Below are 18,326 nucleotides of genomic sequence, written 5' to 3' on the forward strand. Positions count from 1 at the left end.
GGCGAGGTGCCGCCGCCGCCGCCCCGTGTGCGCTGCGGGAGCAACCGTAGCTTCCCGTCCTCGGCTGGGTGAGCCCTCCCTTTCTGTGAGGAGTTACTGCTGCGGTGGCATCGCTGGCTGAGAGATCTCTCCCGGCTCCGCAGACCTCGCCTCTCTCCGCTTCCTCCTTACCCGGTCACAACCTGAACTTCTCCGTTTCCACATGTAACATGGCTGAAGTCGTGGCGAGCACCTTTCATTCTGCAGATCTGGGTGCCTTGAGCAGACCTACTCTGAGCTTGTCTGATTCGTGTCCTTAGCCGGGCTTGGTGTGTTCTCAGGCTTTTGCTCCCCTCAACCTCGGAGGGCTAAAGTAGAGGTCATTGCAGCGCCAGTGCGAGGGCAAAGGAGCATCCCCGAGACAAAGCTTTTAAATCCGTTGGTTACTTCGGTGACCCTGGATCTTGAGCATGGCGCCAAGCACCACTGCGTGACAGAACTACCGCAGGAGAGAGTGAGAAAATGCGAGATTATTGTTTGATCTCAGCCAGAAAGTCTTAGTCATGTAGGTCTTGTTATTGCGTCCTTCAGTGTTGATTTGGCAATTCCCAAGCCCTCTGTATGTTCTAGGTGTTTCAAGTGCAGTGTGCAAGTGCTCTGCTTTGCTGCAGAAAGAAGTGTAAAGATACCCAAGGTATTTTTGAACTGTTGAGAAATGGGGTGAGTTATTTTGTTCCTTCCTCAGTTCTTGTGCAGGTAGACTACCTATATGCAATCTGTATGTTTAAAACCAGCACAGTATTCTTTGGTCTGTAGTAGGATGGAGGAGTTTGAGGGGGGACACCTTTTCTTAGTAAGCATTTATTTTTTGTGTAAAGCACTCTCTGCTGTCTCAGATATCTCGGGTGGTTTTTTTTTTCATTTCTCTTAAGGACAATTTTAATTAGGGAGTAGTAGCAGAATGAAGATCAGTGACCAACTTGCAAGAAATGGTTACTCCGCAGCGTAGGCCGTGCTGTCCTATTTGGTGCTGTGTGGCAGACTTCACGTGAAGTAATATGGCGCAAGCACTGCTATATATACCCAAGTTCCTGAGGGTAGTATGGATGTAGTATCGTAGCACTGCGAGTGGGTACAGGGTATGTCAGCTTGCATTCCGAGCTGAGAAGGTGTTGTCACTAACAAACCTGTATTGCTTTAGCTTCTGGAGTTGATCTATCATTAACGAGGCATTCTGTGTGTGTTGTGATTTTAGGTATGCCTACAGGGCCATACCTGCCCTAGGAAAGCCTTTCCATTCTTAAGGATTCCTTCGTAATCTTGATTTACCATTTGAAATGTTCTTGCAGTGTTCTGATCAGCAGATGTGGGCTCACCCTGTGGAATTATGGTCTGTATCTCATGATTTTTTCATTAGGAGAATAAAATCTTTTCTGTGATAGCTAGCTTAAACTGAAGAGAAAACAGAATGAGCTGACCATCCAGTCTACTTGTCTGCCAGTGTCCTTATGAATAAAATGTTTTCCTTTATGGAACTGAGATTTCAAATTATACATCTACTATCACACTTAAAGAATATTTTACAGTGCTGAAAATATGCTGAGGAAACACAATATCTTAATGCACAGTGTTGAATTTGAGTCTTCTTACTGTAGCAGTTGTGACACTGGATGTCATTTCTTTTGAGAGTATTTGACAAATGAAGAACTGCATTGCAACTCGAGGAGCATGTGAAAAGATTAATATGTCAGATTAATAGATATGGCTGATGAGATGCCAGAAGAAAGGCGTTGAACCCGGTGTTGGATGATGACACAGAGAGAGAGAGATGCAGTGGCTTCCCCAGGACGAGTGGTGCCATTGGCCACAGTTGCCATTGTTATTGCCATTCGAGTGGGTGGTAGCTGGTTTGGATGGTGCAGCTCAACTGCCCAGAAGATGGTCCCCTGCAGTAGTCATGTGCCAAAAATACAGGGTGCTGTTAAGCTCCTCTCAAGAAAACTAAAACGAAATTTAAAAAAAAAAAAGAGCCCAACCCCACAAGACAGCTTGATTTGAAAGAACTGCATGCTGTGCCTTGGGACTCAGCCAGTTCTGATTGTAGCGGAGTAGGTAAAGGAGAGGATAAAGTAAAGAGATTCTGGTAGATTATACAGGTTTGCTGGCCCTTACTGCAGGTGGAGGATGATCTGAGTGCTTATCTCACAGAGCATGAGAGAGAGAGGTGGTTTCAGTACTGAACTGGGTTGTTTGGGACTTCCGATGCTCTTTCTGTATTTTTTTCATTTGAGTCGACGCTTATTTTACTTCACCACAGAGTACCCACCGCCCTTTGCAGGGCTGTGTTACAGATGCCCTGGCTTGTGCCAGATGGACCATCAGTTGCCGTTCCGTTCTTTAGCTTTTTTCAAGGTGTGGCTGCTCACACGATGCGTTGCAGTAGCAGGATCTGAGAGTCACGCTTACGGATCGCAGTAGCAGGCACACTCTTTAAGGCATTATTTGCTCGTCTACAGTAGGAAATGCAGTTTGAAAGTGATAATCTGGATTTAGGAGAAACCTGTCCAAGATCATGAAAGCTGCTCTCTCCTTCCCTTCTGTTTTCCCTCGGCTCCTGTGGTGCGGGAAGTGGTGCAGTGTCCCTTGTGGCTTTGCTTTGTGTGCTCGCTCTGTGGGGAGCATCTTTCTGATTTGCCAGAGCATGTTGCCCAATTTTGTTTTCAGTTTAAGTGGTATATTCAAATCTGATCAGCGACTTGAACACGAGCTGCAGGCTTGTGGAGTTAAGAACAAGCCACGCTTTTGCAGATTTATGTGAAACTATAGCTTGATGTCTGTGCGCCTTTAGTCATGGACTAATTGTTCAGGAGATGAAATTTGCTTGTCAGTAAAAAAAAGTATTTTACTTGCTCACAGTTTTTTAGTAAAACAAATGGTGAGGCCTGCACGTCCTTCCCAAAGCTTAAAAGTTTGTCTTGAGGGAGGTTACCTTCATATTCAGATGATGCTTGCTTGATCCCCTGTCAGAATTCAGTTCAGCTTTTTAAAATTTTTGTAAGTAGAATTGGCGGAGGATGGAGGTGTCTTTGAACTACCTCTTTTGACACAACCAAAGTTTGTTCTCTGGGTACCTAAATTTGAGCATGTGAGCCACTGTTCTGTACCTCAGTCATCACCTCAGGTAGCTTAATGCCTTGCCACAAATGACTAGTCACCCTTCTTTTTTCTACAGGATAAGGGAAATAATAATGAGAAAGCTTACATAATATTTCTGGAGGAAAAGGCTTCTCTAATGTGGGAGCTGCTTACTGAGCAGCATGCATGCCAGTGAACATTTTGACTACTCAGCGCATAGTGGCCTTCAGTACTTCTTCAGAGACAAATTGCTGCTGCCCTCCTCTGCAACTGATGGCTGATAGTTTGGGTTTTTTTAGTTAATTAGTTGAAGAAGTGACAAACCCAGTTTAATAAATAAAGTTTTATGTATAAAGATGATTACAAGCTGGATGAATTTACACATTGTTAATTCGGTGTGGACTTGAGAAATTATTGTAGCAGTTGGTTCCCAAGTACTTCAGCACAATTGTCCTAACATGAGCCGTATCTCATCCTTTTAACCCTTAACAGTTTCATCTTGTTGCAAAAGCTAACTTCTGGCTTTGTCACGGCTGGCATTTGTTATCCCATGCCATGGAAAGATGTTTTTTTCAGAGCTGAGGAAAGTCTGTAATAATCTTGTATCTGAATCTAACAGAATGTAGCTGGGCTGTTGTCAGAAAGTTAAATGAATGTTACTGTTTATTTCAGCACTACCCTGCAGTTGCACTTGGTGTTGCTCTTCGGGGGAAAATACCCTTTCTGCTTCTGTTCATTTGCTTATCTTTGCACACAAATAACAAATAATTTCTTTCTGTGCTAATTCTCACGTTGCTTTTTTTTTTTCTTGAAAGAAGTGGCCATGGAAATAACTCGATGGGAACTTGGTTGTTTGAGGTAATGGTGGCAAGCTCATCCAGTCCCGCCTGTAAGCTTAAGTTGTTGTCGTTGTGAACTTGAGTCATGCCAATTGAAGTTGCAAGAAGTATTACACTGGTGCATGTGCATGTTCCTTCGGTTTTGGAGTCCCGTCCCTCGGGTGGGTGCCTCTGGGTCCTTTACCTCCGGGCCTTGTCTGGAGAAGAAAAAGATTCCATGTTTGGTTTAGTCCTCCAGCTTGCAAGCCTATTACAAAATGTTTTGCGTGGCTGCTGGCTCTCCTTGGTTCAGGATTGCACTGCAAATCCACTGTGCCTTCCTGGTAGCACAGGAATCAGAAGTATGGAATAGGGTGGACATTAAATCTTGTCGATTAATCGTTATGTCAGCTTGATGTAGGTGGGATTACCTGTGGACGAGCAGCAATTGCATGGGTGTTCATGTTACCCTGTCTGTGTAGCTTATGGCTTTTGTCAGTGTGCATGATGGAGGGGGCTTCTTTAACAGTACAGTTGCACTGTAAAGAAACTAGCACGTAAATTTATTTGATTTCTGGTGTTTGCCATCTCAGTTTCAGTATTTTGTTTCTGGCTAGTATGTACGCGAGTGCCTCGAGCAATAAGTTCTCATTAAGATGCTCTCCCCGTGGCTGCTCAGGCTGATCTAAGAATGCGGCTCATTTTATTCAAGTGAGAAGAGTGCTCAAGTTCTTCTTTCTTAGCTGTTATTCCTTGACTCTTGAGTATGTACCAATGAAAACTGGAAAAATAGCTTTTGTAGAGTGTGAGTATCTATGGAGCTTCCATTAGTGCCTGGTAAAATATGGAGGTACCATTCCTTGTAAGTTTGGACTGTTTGAGTTGTGGATACCGATGCCTTGGGTTTTGGCTTAAATGTCTCTGATGCCTTTACCTCCAAACCCCTCAGGCCTGCTAAGACTCAGGTCCTTGACTTTAGGAAGGTGCTATACTAATTGGGACACATGGAGGTTTTAATCTTTTTAAAACCTGGTTTCATGGCACCCATGTTGATAGCAAGGAGGACCTGCATTTTTATTTTACTGCCTTTTAATGACTTGAAGACCTGAACAGTTCATTAAGCGTCTGCTACCCCTGTTGAGGTCTCGGAAGAGATAAAGGAAAGAATACTGAGACAGGTGAAGAATTGTACTGAGACATCCTGTAAAATACTGTGATTCTGTGATGTAAATCAACAGTGCTGTCACTTAAAATATGGGCAGAGCTGGACGGTACTCATCTCTTTGAGCATGTAAACCAACTTCTGTTTCAGGTCATTAGGGAAGAATTGGCTGCGTGTGATCGTTGCATACTTGACTTTCTCAGATTTTCTGAAAGGTTTCGGCGGCCTTTCCTGGAATAGCAGAGCTTCCAATGAAGAAAAGATCTAGTGTGATACAGATCTGATGTAGTGTAATAACTTGTCACAGGTTATTATGTTTTGTACCCAGAGGCATTGTCAGTGTTCCTCGTGGTATGCCAGCAACTTGTTAACATAGGTACTTTGCTTATTGCTATGCTGGTAAGAATGTGTGCTGGCTATGATTGGCTTTTTAATAGGTTCTTTAAAAAAATTACGATGAAGCTCCATCCTTGTGTGTTCTCACAAGTGCTTGTGGTGAAGATCGTGTCACCAATTTTGTGTTCATCATGTGCTTGTGGGGCAGGGGAGCAAAAAAAAAGAATAGTCTCACCTGTAGAAACTGAGATCCTTGTTCTTTTAAAGTTGGTTTCTAAGTAAAATTCTCACCTGCGTGCCATTGCTGTAGTATAAGTCATGTTAGGAAGATGCCCAAATCGCTCCGATTTTGTTTCTTTGGAGGTTCCCACTTTGAACATGCACAGGGCTCGAGCCTTTGATGTCCTTTAGTGTTCTTGACATTTGGGTTTGGGTCTGATTATCAAGATTACTTTTCCTGGGGCTTCCCATGAGTCACAGCTAATAGCGTGTTTCGGAGTCTTGGAGGGTTATAATAAAAATTTAGGATAATCCTAAAATGGGTTTTCTGATTTCTTACCTCCAAGTTCAAAACTCATGTTTTGGGCTTTGTGTGCTTGCCTACAAGTTTTTGAGACTGTCACTTCAAGTGTGATTCCTGGATAACTGTATTTGGGAACAGTTCTTGGTGTTGTCTGATGGCTTGGATTGTTGGGTTGAGATTGTTTTTGACGGTTCGTTAAGTGTAAACTATTTGCGCTAAGTACTTGGGCTTTTTTCTCAGAGTTCCTTCTTGGTGCAGGATCCGACGCGTTCATGGCACCGTTCCTGTGCTCCTGTATTACAGGCCCTTCTTGAGCTGAGGTTACTCTCTCAGTTTTACCTCATGTGCCTTATGTCCTGTCCGGCTGTAATTGCGAACAGGCCTTTGTATTGGCGCTTGGCCTGGACTGACGGGTCGAGGTTATTTTGGTGAGAAAAGAAGAATCTTATTCTGGGATTATCTCCCAGGTTGGAAACTTGGGTTTTTGACTTGGGCTTCTTTGCCTTCTGCCTTGCCTACGCATTTGTTTTTTGAAAGAGAAAGTAAATTAAGCTTTCTTACAGAGAACTGGAGGGAATCTCATGATTGCAGACACTGGTATTCATGAGTGAGTTCAGCCTTCCTGACATGAGCTGGAAAAACAACGTCAGGTGCTGGCAAGCCATCAGAAAGACTTCCAGAGTGCTGAAGATTATTTTATGACACGGATGATCTGCAAGACAGTATGGGTGGGTAGGAGCATAGCAAGTAAAACTAAGATCTGCTCAAGGCAGGGGGAATTGGGGGAATTATAGGTTGGTCGGCTTCTCCTTGATCCCTGGGAAGGCTTGTAAGGCAAGTCCTCCCAGGAGCTGCGTTCAGATCCGTGAAGGACAAGGAAGTGTTTGGAGCAGCCAGCGTGGATTTACCAAGGGCAAGTTATAACTGCCCAACTAGCTTGCCTTCTGCCATGACACGAGTGGCTCGGTGGTGAGGAAAGCGCAAGAGATGTGGTTTGCCTTGATGTGAGGAAGGCCTTGGTTTTCTGTACTGTCCTTGGAGCCGCATTGGACAGAGCCTGTGAGGGGGCTGGGAAGCTGTCTGGACAGCCAGCATCAAATGATGAGCGATACAAAGTCCAACTGGTAGCTGGCTGCTCGTGAAGTTTCTCTGGGGACAATACTGGGGCAGATGCTGTTTAATGCTGTTTAAATGGGCTGACAGGGACATCGCAAAGTTTAATAAAGGCAAATTACCAAGTTCTGCACGTGCATGGGAAAACCGCGTGCGAAGGTAAAGGCTTGAAAACGAAGCCGCTTTGTGCAAGTGGACCTCGGTGTCCTGGCAGAAAAATTGAACTTGAGTCAGCAGCGTACCTTTGCAGTGAGGAAGGGCAGTTGTGTTCTGGGCTGCGCAAGCAGGAGTGTAATGAGCAGAAGTGATTCTTCCTTTCTGTTTGGACTCTTGTGACACCGAGACCCAGAGTATTGCTCCCAGTTTTAACTCCGTGGTACAGGAAAGGAACCATCACACTGGCATGGGTCTGGTGTAGGATCACCAGAATCCTTAGAGGGTTGGAGCACCTGTAGAGAGGAGACTTTGGGAGGGCTGAGCTTCTTCAGCCTGAAGAACAGAGGACCGGAGAGGGGGGATGATATGTTGCTGCTACCTTCAACTGCCCAGTGGGAGGGCATGGACCCGTACTTCTCCAAGGTGTGCCATGTTCAAATGGCAGCCAACAGGCACAAATTGCAAATGGAAGTCCAGCTTACATTTAGCAAATAACCTTATCAGAACTTGTTTTAATGAGCAGCGTGTTAGAAACTGGTCATGCGTTGTGCTTGAGGTTGAACTAGGTGACCCCCAGAAGTCCTTTCCAACCTAAATTATTCTCTGACAAATGTGAAATGCAGTTAGCTTGGACAAGTAGTACCTAAGGCTTTGGTCATCTCTGAGGCATGAAGGTTTCCCTTCCCAGTCTTCAGGGAATGCAAATCCAGCCCACCTAATTATGTCAGAATATTGGTGCTACCATCTTCCTTTTATGGGGGAGTTGTGATATATCGGGCTGTCTTCAAACTAACATGAATTTTTTTGCTTACAGCGTTTGACACTGTGTACCAAAGAAATGGTGATGGAGAAGCCAAGTCCCCTGCTCGTAGGGCGGGAGTTTGTGAGACAGTACTACACTCTGCTAAATAAAGCTCCTGACTTCTTGCACAGGTAACGTTTTCACGCACACAGCGACTAACGGTTTTGAACAAAAAGTGTGTACTGTTCATTATAAATCAGATGAACATTAATTTCTGAGTATGGGAGGAAATGACCTGGCTAACTTTGGGGCTCTTAAAAAACTATTTCATCTTACTGAAAACTCTTTAGGCTCTAGAACCGAGTCAGATCATATGGATGTATGGCATGTTATCAAGGTATTTCCTATGTGGAAAAGTGAGCTGCTTCTCAGCTGATAAAATGGTAATGTGGACATATTCCAGAAATACTTTTTAGAAAAGACAGAAAAGGAAAGAAAATGGCAGAGGGAGCACTTGGATTTAGTACCTAAGACAAACATGCTAATTATTTCAGGATACCATATTTTGCATTGCCTCTGAGAAGTTTTTATCCAGATTATAATTGGAATTTTAAGTATAAATGTCATAGCCTGGACAAGGTAGGTGGAAAATACATTAGTTTTTTTTTTTACCTGTGCCCACTATTTAAGTGATACTCTGAATGTGGTTTTTCCTTCTTTGTTTTTTTTCCTTCTTCTTTTTCTGGTTTTGATTGGCTACATGCGGCTTGTCACTTTAGATTTTGCATTTCCACATTTGGACTTAGAGCAGCATGGACTTGTAATAAATAAAGGTGAAAGTACCTTTACCAGTGTATAAAAAGAAAAAAAAGCAGTCACTGGGTTGGTCTGGTCTCAGAACTTGACATAAGGTTAATGGTGAAAAATCAGACTATTTGAGCACAAGTTAGAGCTCTCAGATGGCTTACTTAAGAATTCAGTCTTTTGAATAATACCTCTTTTTATCTATAGCTTTGAGGTAGGGAAAATGAATTGTATCATTGTTACTTAAATCACTGAACCACTGTGGAACCATGTTGTTTTCTGTGTTTAAGTCTGTTTTTACGGTGTCCAAGCAGTGTATCCCAGGCTTTCCTAATCTATGTTTGGTAGTCTAACAGAAGTTAAAAGCAGGATTTTTAGCAATTGCGGAATTTTTCCTTGCCCTCAAAACTTCAACAAATGAGTCAGATCAGATCAACAACTGGACAAGTACGTCTATGTAACACATCAATACCTGATATACAAACTGACAGCTCGCTCTGACCCGAGAACTGTGTTCCTTGGGTACACGTCATGCCTGGGTGTGTTCTCGAGGTGGCCTGGGAAAGGGAAAGGACCTCTTGCCTCGGAGTTAGCTTCGGAGGCACCTCTTCGGCAGGCCTGTCAGCGGTTAGCATCTTGTTGATATCCATAACTATCCACTGCCTGTAAAGGTCAGGCAGTTGAAATTCTTTTAAGAGACTTAGAAAGGATGTGACTATACCAATTTTTCAAGGCAACAATTATATTGTGAGGAAATGATGCAACAGAAATTCTGGTATCAGAACATCAGGGTCATTTTTGAGTGATAGAAAAGCCCAAGTCAGTAAGACAAGTTTCTTGTACTGACATTTTCCTCTGAAACCCAGAAATTGTTTGCATAAACAAAGAGACAGGAGAAGAGTTTATAAGGGATGATTAGGCCATGCTTCACAGCTTAATACCAAAGGCAGAGGGAGAATTATATTGGTTCTACAGTGAGATTGCCTTTTCCTTTTGTAATGTTTATTTCAATGACAGTTAAACTGTACATAGAGGTAAATCACCCATGCCTCAAACGTGGTGTTGGAAATAGTCTTTGATTTTGCTCGTAAGAGCATTTAACTGTAATGATAGTGACTGTAACCTTGACAGGATTTGGAGGGGTTGTGTGTGTTTTGATTTAAGCAGCAAAATACTGTCGGTATGTTTTTCCTCCCAAACTGCTTCAGTCAAAGAAGAACAGCCAGCTGTTCTGGGTTTGCCTTCCCTGCTGCTTTCCCTTAGTATGGCAACGTTACTTCTGTTGCATCAATATTAACACATGCTACGGGAGCATTACGGAACCAGTGTTCCTGGTACGTTTGGGTGGTAGACTGATGTTTCCAGATGGGGGGATATGAAATAGGCAGAGGTCTACGTGTGAGGAAAAATGGTATCTGTGGAGACATTTAGCCTGTTGAAGACAACTTTGGTGCTTTATATGAGGTACTAGATATTACTCCCACCCCTCTAAATCTCAAGCATTGCTCGAACAGCTCTGAAATGCAGCTTTCCAAATTATGCTGTATGCATGGTACATTGAGTGGGAACAGGGCATTGTCCATAGAGTTTACCTTCTTGCAGGAATTGTATTTTCATCAAGGCGTATAGTCCAAAAATGTTGCAGATTTTTTCTTCTTTTATAAAGTGGAGGTGCTGTTGATGACCGGTCGGTTAACTCTCCTGGAATGGCCCTGCTGAGATTGGGGGAGCTGGATAGACACTCACGAGGCAAGCTCCTCTGGTGCAGGTGATACACTGTGCTCAGGAATATTCTCCGTCCACTTGAAAGCGGCACAAGTGTCACTTACAGTAGCATCTATGAAATTTCTCTTAAATGCCTCTGCACAGAAGTGTCCTAGAGGTTTTGATCTGGTTTGGTTGAATCATAGCTGATTCTTGTGATGCTTGTGTGAAGTATCTTCTAGCTGGTTTTAATCTCTGCCACTGCTCTCCCTTTTTTGGGGTTGCGGAGGTGACTACTTTTTTCTAGTCAGGCTCAGATGTGGAGGACATTTGTCTTTCTGTTCTTTGGCCCCACCTTGTTTATGAGTGATGTTCTTCTGAGAGGGCATCTTCGCTTCCCACTTTCTCTTGCTGGTAGTCTGAACAACAGCTTGCTCACTGCTACGGAAAGATTTTGTTTTCATGGCTTCCTGGTGCTTGCTGTGCTCCTTCTTGCAGTGGTAAGGGAATCTGGACAGCAAGTGTTAAAGTTACTGGTTTATCCTACTAAAAGCTTGAGAAGAGCACTAAGTATCCTGTCGCTAGTCATTATCCAAAGCTTATCCAGGGGTCACGGGTAAGCAGAGATCAGTTTGTCATCTACATGGGTTTTGCTCAGTGTAGTTTGCATGCCTGTTGCACTTTAGGTGAATTTATATGCCTTTCCTGGCCCCTTAACTGAAATTCTGTAGTTCCATATAACTGTGGACTTAACGTTTACTCCTTTCTTGATCTGCAGTTCCCTCTTGTAAAGTTTTCTGCCTACCAGAGAGTTGGGACAGTTCTTAAAAGCAAGTTAGAACTCTTGTTCCTGCTATGAAAGCACTTAGTAAGATATGCTGTCTGTCAGAGGGCTTACTTTGGAATTTAGAGAGTGTAAAGATGTTTTCCTATCTGCTTGTGCAGTGCTTCAGCTGCACTTCTGTTTTTCCTTGCTGTTAGGAAGTGCTGGACTATGCTCAAAAACATGATTATGCAGTTGGTACCAAAAAAAACAATCTAATATTTCCCGGACTTTTTTCTAGACAGTGTCGTGGGAGTTAGAACTGTTAATTTCAGGAGAGTAGAACTGGAAAGAGTTTCTAGGTTTAGTAGGATAAACAAGGAAATGGCAAATGTGGAAGTTCTTGTCTTTAATTCTGTATCTTAATGCTGACCATCTGCATTGGCTTGTCTAACTAGAGAGAAATGTTCTGTAACCTTGCTAATCTGTGTGACAGTGAGTTTATAGAAGTACTCAATGAAAATTTTTATTTCATATATGCAGTACAAGGGTAGATAATAATGCTATCTTGTAGAAGTAGGGCAAGTGTTAGCATTCAGACCTCATGGCAGTCACTCCCAAGGCAAAGCATACTTTTAAATTAAAAAAAGCGTGCTGTGATGGTTTTCTCTGATGTATTAATTTAAACATACAGAAAATATTAAGCATTTGTCACGTGCTTTATAAGCTGGCAGTAAAAATCCAAAACAAAACTTAGGCTTTCCAGGCTCGAAATTTGGAAGTGGAATGAAAGTGCAAAAAGATCTCTGAAGTGTAAGAAACATACTGGAAGCAAGTGTACGTATATTACATATAAAAATACGAGATTTTGAAATCCAATCTAGAAGCTGGGTCAAGAAAGGATCTTAGGGTTTGTTGGTTTGTTGTTTGGGGGTTTTTTTGAATGGTCCAGAGGTTTGTGCTATTTACAAGACCAAAACTACAACTGCTACTTATTGGGTAGCATAGGTATGGAATATTAGTTTTGTGTCAAAAGTTACACAGTGGAAGCTGCTAAAAGCGGTGATTCAGTTATTGTACACAATGATGCAATTAAAGCAAAATAAATACTATTCACTGCCTAACTGTAAGAAGCATAGAGAGAATGCTGGTTTTGGGCTACGTCTAGTACTGAATTTATCCCTTGGTGTGGCAGTAGTAAGATGCAGTTTTGTTTGACCTTCTTTCATTTGCTGGTTTTTTACAATTGATTTCAGACAGTGTTTTTTCTGGGGGCTTTGTGTTCAGCTGTGGTCCCCAAGAGGAATCAGATCTTTTCTAATACTTTGGAGGTTTGTAATGAGCTCTTTGGCCATTGCTTCTGAGAAAGCTGCGGTGTGAAATAACAGCCACATATAGCAGAGAGACAGGATGGATGGGGAGGTGGGTTGGACTGATCAGACAAGTTGTCTGTACAGTCTGAATCCAAGGCAGAATCCCTTACTGCTGCCGGAAGCTTTGAAGAGAACGGGGGTTTAGAGGAGAGGCAGGCGGGTTGTTCCTCCCTAGGGTAACGCCTTGGCTGGGTAGCACAGCTTTAACACAGGCAGATGATCTTGGCATTGGGGAACCTTCCAGCCAAAATGGCCATCTTGCTTAGGGGAAGCAAAGGAAAGGTTGAGGTTGATTTAGGAGCTTGCTGCATATATTGGGCAAACTGGAATACTGAATGGTAAGCTTGTTTGTTCGTGTATTCTTGGAGCCTCGGAAGTGGAAAACACATCTTGAATTGCTGTTTGTGCTGAAATTCCTGATGCATGGAGCTCTACAGCTTTCAGCTAAAATACTTGTTGGAGTTGGTTCTGTTTTTTCACTGTTATGACCTTTATATCTCTTCACTTGCAGGTTTTACGGCAGGAATTCTTCTTACGTCCATGGAGGACTGGATGCCAGTGGGAAACCACAGGAAGCAGTGTATGGTCAAGCTGTGGGTATCAAAATCGGTCCTGTAGTCCTCATTAATATTCAGAACTTACTATGTAGATCATTCTCTTTCTTTACCAATTACTTTGACTTTCTTATCTGGTAAATAACATGTTGTGATACCGCCTCCTGTTCAGAGGCAAATAGGAATTGGTTGTCTTGAATTTTTTTGTTTGATTGTTGCTGCTTTTACTGTGGATTGTGTTTGATACTTCAGCTTTGCATCTGGACTGCAGAAAATATATTTAGAATGGGAAATAAAATCAGGAGGACCTCTTATACTTGGCCTATTGACATATCTTATTTCAGTTAGAAGTGGTTCCTTGGGAAGGGGACTTTGATCTTTGAGAGTTACATGGAATTCTGTGTGTTACCAAATTCTTCTGTGAGTGGAGTTTTCTTAAAGTGGAAGATAACTTTTGAAGAAGTGAAGTAAGTCCAGGAAACACAAGTTTTTGCTTTGGTTGTAGCTCTGTATCAGAATAATGTCTGTCACTTGGGGACATCTGTTCGTGTGGTAGCCACATCTTTGAGCAGCGTGGCTTTTAGCCCAGGACAGGTTTGGTTTCTTCTTTTACCAGCAGAACCTGGTTTGGCAGCACAAAAATCTTGGCAGTGCAGATGTTACCCACTCCTGTGACGTTTGGGTACTTAATGGATGCGTAGAGTGTTGGCGTTTTTTGTTTGGGGGGGTAGTGGTTTGTTTGTTTGGATTTTTTTAAATGCAAGGCAAATCCTGTCCCTGTCACAGGCCCTATAAAAAAAAAAAGAAAGCCTGAAAATAGGTAGTATGTTGTAATACAGCTGGAAAAATTGGATAGCAAGTTGTATGCTATTTGACTACTCTAAGAAGTGCTTGAATCTTGGTGGAAAACTTCAGAATAAAAGTTAGATGAGCTTAGGTAGACTGTTCTCAGTAAAAAACACTTCTTGGTTCCTGTATTTACCTTTTGAGCTTCAGTGTAGTGCTTTTCTGTGTTAGTTCAGACTCACGTATTTCAAAGGTGTAAAGCTCTGTACAAAACTCAGTGTAGCTAAAATGTGACTCTTTATTTCTAGGAGATACACAAGAAGGTGATGTCATTACAGTTCAGCGAATGCCACACCAAGATTCGTCATGTGGATGCTCATGCTACTCTGAGTGATGGAGTGGTTGTGCAAGTAATGGGAGAGCTGTCAAACAACGGGCAGCCAATGAGGAAGTTCATGCAGACTTTTGTGCTTGCTCCAGAAGTAAGTATATGTAAGATTGTGTTTAACTTCAAATGATGATGATGGAAATCTGACCTGTAGCTACAATTTGTCATATTGGAGCAAAAAATATGATCTGGCTTTTAGAGCTTGGCCCAGAGGCTCTCATTAAATGTGTCACAGTATGCGAGTGCAGAGAAATGAGTGTATGGACCTGTCCTGAACCATTTTATTTTCTTAGACTTGAAGTATTGGAGCAGTAATACAAAGCAAATTGGAGCTTGCATTTGGGAGTTGCCACTGACACAAATAAATACATAAATATATTCAGCTTTGCAGATCAAGTCTCTAGTATAGCTCTGTATTTTCTTCAAGTGCTGGCAAACGTGAGCGTGGGTTGATGCTCTGCAAGTTACTGCTCAAGTGTAGCTCTTAGCGAGAGCAGGGTAGACGGTCTCTTGTGTTCGTTCTGCTTTTTTTCCCCCACTGTTTCCAAACTGTTGTGTGGTTGGTGATTAAAGTTTTTAGAGTCTTGTTGAATTTCTTCATTGTTTTCCTATGCAATGCTATAAGCATACATTCACCCTGTGAAAGTTCATTTTGGTTTTTTATTGTAAAGTTTCTGTAATATGGAAAATTCAAATTCCTTGTTGAAACTGAGGGACTTTACGTCTAGTCAGAACATCTGATTGCTGTGACTTAGCAAAATAGGGTTTTTTCTGCTTGAAACTTCCTTTTTCAGTTGTGTGGAGGTTACCATTCAATTGTTTGCTTAGAGAAGAGGTACCACTTGGAAAATGGCTTTAGAGAAATAGTCCTATTTCAAAGCTTTGGGGTACACACCAACATTTATCTCTCTAATCCATCCTTGTTGTTGACTGATAATACACTGCATATGCAAAAAAAATGCATATTGTTGTTTTACAGGGTTCTGTTCCAAACAAGTTCTATGTCCATAATGATATCTTCAGATATGAAGACGAAGTATTTGGGGATTCAGAAGGAGAACTTGATGAAGGTGAGAAGAACTGTACATGTGAATTTTTTTCTTGTTCCTCTGGCATGTATGCAGAGCTTTCAGAAGTGTCTGGAGGAGATGGAAAGACACGAACTGTATTGCATTCTCATGGAGCACAGTAATTTGGGAGGAGGCTGAGGCAGGGTCTATAGGTTATGTTGCTGGAACTATCTGCTGGTCCGAAACATTCTGAGAAATGAAAATCATATAGTTGTGCTTTATTCCTTGAAGGGCTGAATCGGCTCGGGGGAGCGAGGCTTGGCAAAGAATGGAAATAATGGGCAGTAGTACTTTTACTGCAACTAGTTTCATCAGGTAGACTTGATTTCTCTGATCAGTTGGATTTTTAGGTAAAGTGATTTGAAGAACTAATTGGCTTTTCAAATGTGACATGTAGTTCACTTTCGTATCATCATCACATTCAGTAATTAATTTCTATTCAGGGGCTGAACTTGACCTGGGTGTTTTGCGTTTTTTTACCCTCTGTTCACCGAGGCAAAGCAAATCCGAGTACAGCCAGAATGTATGTACATGTGTTTGCTGGATAATTTCTGGAATTTTTTCCATCTCGGTTCTGTGGAACAACGCATCTTAGGCAATCATCCTTGTATTTAAGGTTAATCTTCTTAGTTTTAGGTACTGAGATTTACGAGCTAATAGTGCAATCTTTCTCTTTTACTGCCACCATATGAAAAGCATCTGTTTTAAAAGACCCTTGAACCCTCCTCCCAGAACTTCCTAGCAGCAGTACGTCTCTAGTTTCTCCTTTTGTGAAAATAGAAACAGAACCTCTTGAATGAGTGGAAGAGTCTTCTATCTTTTCTTGCAGCTAATTTTGCCTTATTTTGTTGATGAAGCTTTATTTTGATTACTGCTAGTTTAACATGCTTTTATTTTAAGTGCAGCTTGTGTACACTTGCAGAGATGTTTAAGGAAGTTTTTCTTTTTGTGACAGAGTCTGAGGAAGAGGTGGAAGAGGAGCAGGAGGAAAGACAGCCATCACCTGAACCTGTGCAAGAGAATGCAAGCAGTACTTACTATGAAAACCATCCAGTAACGTAAGAAGTCCATTTTATTATATGAAGTTGCTTTTTTAAATAAAAAGGACAGAATTGCTTTGGCGTTGGATTCTGGATGTGATTTAACAGGTAGTTTAGGAAACTACACTTAACGTGATACAGATCTGTGTTATGTTGACATTATATTGTTTTGAAACATTGCTTCTTGAAGGGAGAGAGGAAGTGGGAGATGTTCTTATGTTTATTGTTTTCTTTTCTGGTTTCAAATGTGAGGTGAAAGGTAGCAACTGTGTTTATGTACACACTTAATGGAGTCTTTGTTATATAAACTTAGAACAGTGAGTTGATGTGGTGTGGTGTAATTTATGTGAACAGATGGGTTAACAAAGGGGTGGTTAATGATATGTTACCCCTGAAATTTGGGTAGCACTTGAAACTGAGAGGAAGGTCTACTTTTTGAGAAATTGCTGTACAGCTGTATTGGAAGAATAGGTCACTGTCCTGAGTGTCTTAATATCTAAACAAGATTTAAAAAAAAAAAGTTTATCTATGTTTTTATAAGAAAAAAAGAAAGAAACAAAACCACCCCACGAACACAAAGGAAGAAACAACACCAAAACCTTATGCTTTTTTTGAAACATAGGAATGCCTTTTAAAGGGCCAGAACTGACTTCCTCGTTTCATTGTTAAAAGAAAAAAAAAAACAACACATTTACAACATCACTAGATGATGTCTGTAAAGTGCATCAGTGATAATGCTAAACGCTGGTCACATAATGCTTTTCATGAGAAATCTTATGGAAGAGGGGAGTCTGCTGGAATTCTGGCAGTGACTTGCTCAAGATAATGCGGGAAGTTTTTGATGCCTAAAAGCATTAAGTCAGGTCTTGGTTTTGGTTTACTATGCCAATTGGAAAGAAGTTGTAAAGGCAACATTGATCAGATAGTCACTTGGGCATATGCTAACCTGTGGTGGGAGCTGCATAGACAGAAGTGTTTGGAATTTGGTAAGATTTTGGGGTGACTGAAGAGAGAAGTGAAGAACTTCAGATCTGTTATATTTCAAACACACAGAGTAGAGAAGAAGTTGCATGTGGTTTTCAGTGAACAAGACTCACAGCTCCTTTGGTAAGGAACTTGTATGGCATTTTTGTAAATAAGCTGCAGGTTTCATTCAAAAAGTGGCTTAATTTCTGTGTATAGCTTAGTCTTCCATTGGTCTCTCACTGCGCCTCTATATTCTTTTAGAAACAGCAGTTCTTAAGTTTAGCACCTATTCCTTAAAGGGTTTACATGTCTGTCTGATTTTCACATTCTCTGCAGAGAATTGTAAAACATGTCTTTGCTTCAAAAATCTGGCTTTACGTGGAACTACAGGGGTACAGCTTAACTTCCCACAGCACTGTATATGTAGGTACCATATGGTAGCAACTGGAAACAGAATGATCTTTTTAATACCAACCGTTACCGTAGCATAGCCTATAAAAAGTCCTAAATACAAAGCAATTGATAAGCTGCATAAAATGCATTTGATTATTTTAGCAATGGGATAGAGGAGGCGCTAGAAGAATCCTCTCATGAACCTGAGCCAGAATTGGAATCTGAAACGAAAACTGAGGAGCTGAAAGCTGAAGTAGAAGAAAAGACCCTTGAGGAGCTAGAAGAGAAGTCTCCATCTCCACCTCCTGTAGAACCTGTTTCACTACCACAAGAACCACCAAAGGTTAGTTAACAGTCGTATCTGCTTCTAGATGCAGCTGGTAAAACAGAAGATTGGTTTTGAACTTAGCCTTTTTGAGTGGCCAGGCTGGTACCTCTTTTCAGTGTCATGCTGTATGAACAGCTAGACTTGAACCTTGAACTTGTAAAAATGCAGAAGTTTCACTAAAAGAGGAACGAGC

General features: G+C 41.8%; 1 protein-coding gene across 1 annotated transcript in view; it reads left to right on the top strand.

The window, feature by feature from the left end:
* The first annotated feature begins 8,041 nt into the window (after nt 1-8,041).
* G3BP2 (GTPase activating protein (SH3 domain) binding protein 2) overlaps nt 8,042-18,326 on the top strand; it is a 20,491-nt gene continuing 10,206 nt past the window's right edge. The window contains exons 1-6 of the mRNA XM_009700992.1: nt 8,042-8,155; nt 13,120-13,201; nt 14,257-14,430; nt 15,316-15,406; nt 16,362-16,464; nt 17,968-18,148. Coding sequence (XP_009699294.1) covers nt 8,061-8,155; nt 13,120-13,201; nt 14,257-14,430; nt 15,316-15,406; nt 16,362-16,464; nt 17,968-18,148 — 726 coding nt within the window. The 5' untranslated portion in view covers nt 8,042-8,060. The remainder of the gene's footprint in view (nt 8,156-13,119; nt 13,202-14,256; nt 14,431-15,315; nt 15,407-16,361; nt 16,465-17,967; nt 18,149-18,326) is intronic.

Source organism: Cariama cristata, unplaced genomic scaffold, assembly GCF_000690535.1.
Source record: "Cariama cristata isolate BGI_N322 unplaced genomic scaffold, ASM69053v1 scaffold36385, whole genome shotgun sequence".
NCBI classification, from domain to species: Eukaryota; Metazoa; Chordata; class Aves; order Cariamiformes; family Cariamidae; genus Cariama; species Cariama cristata.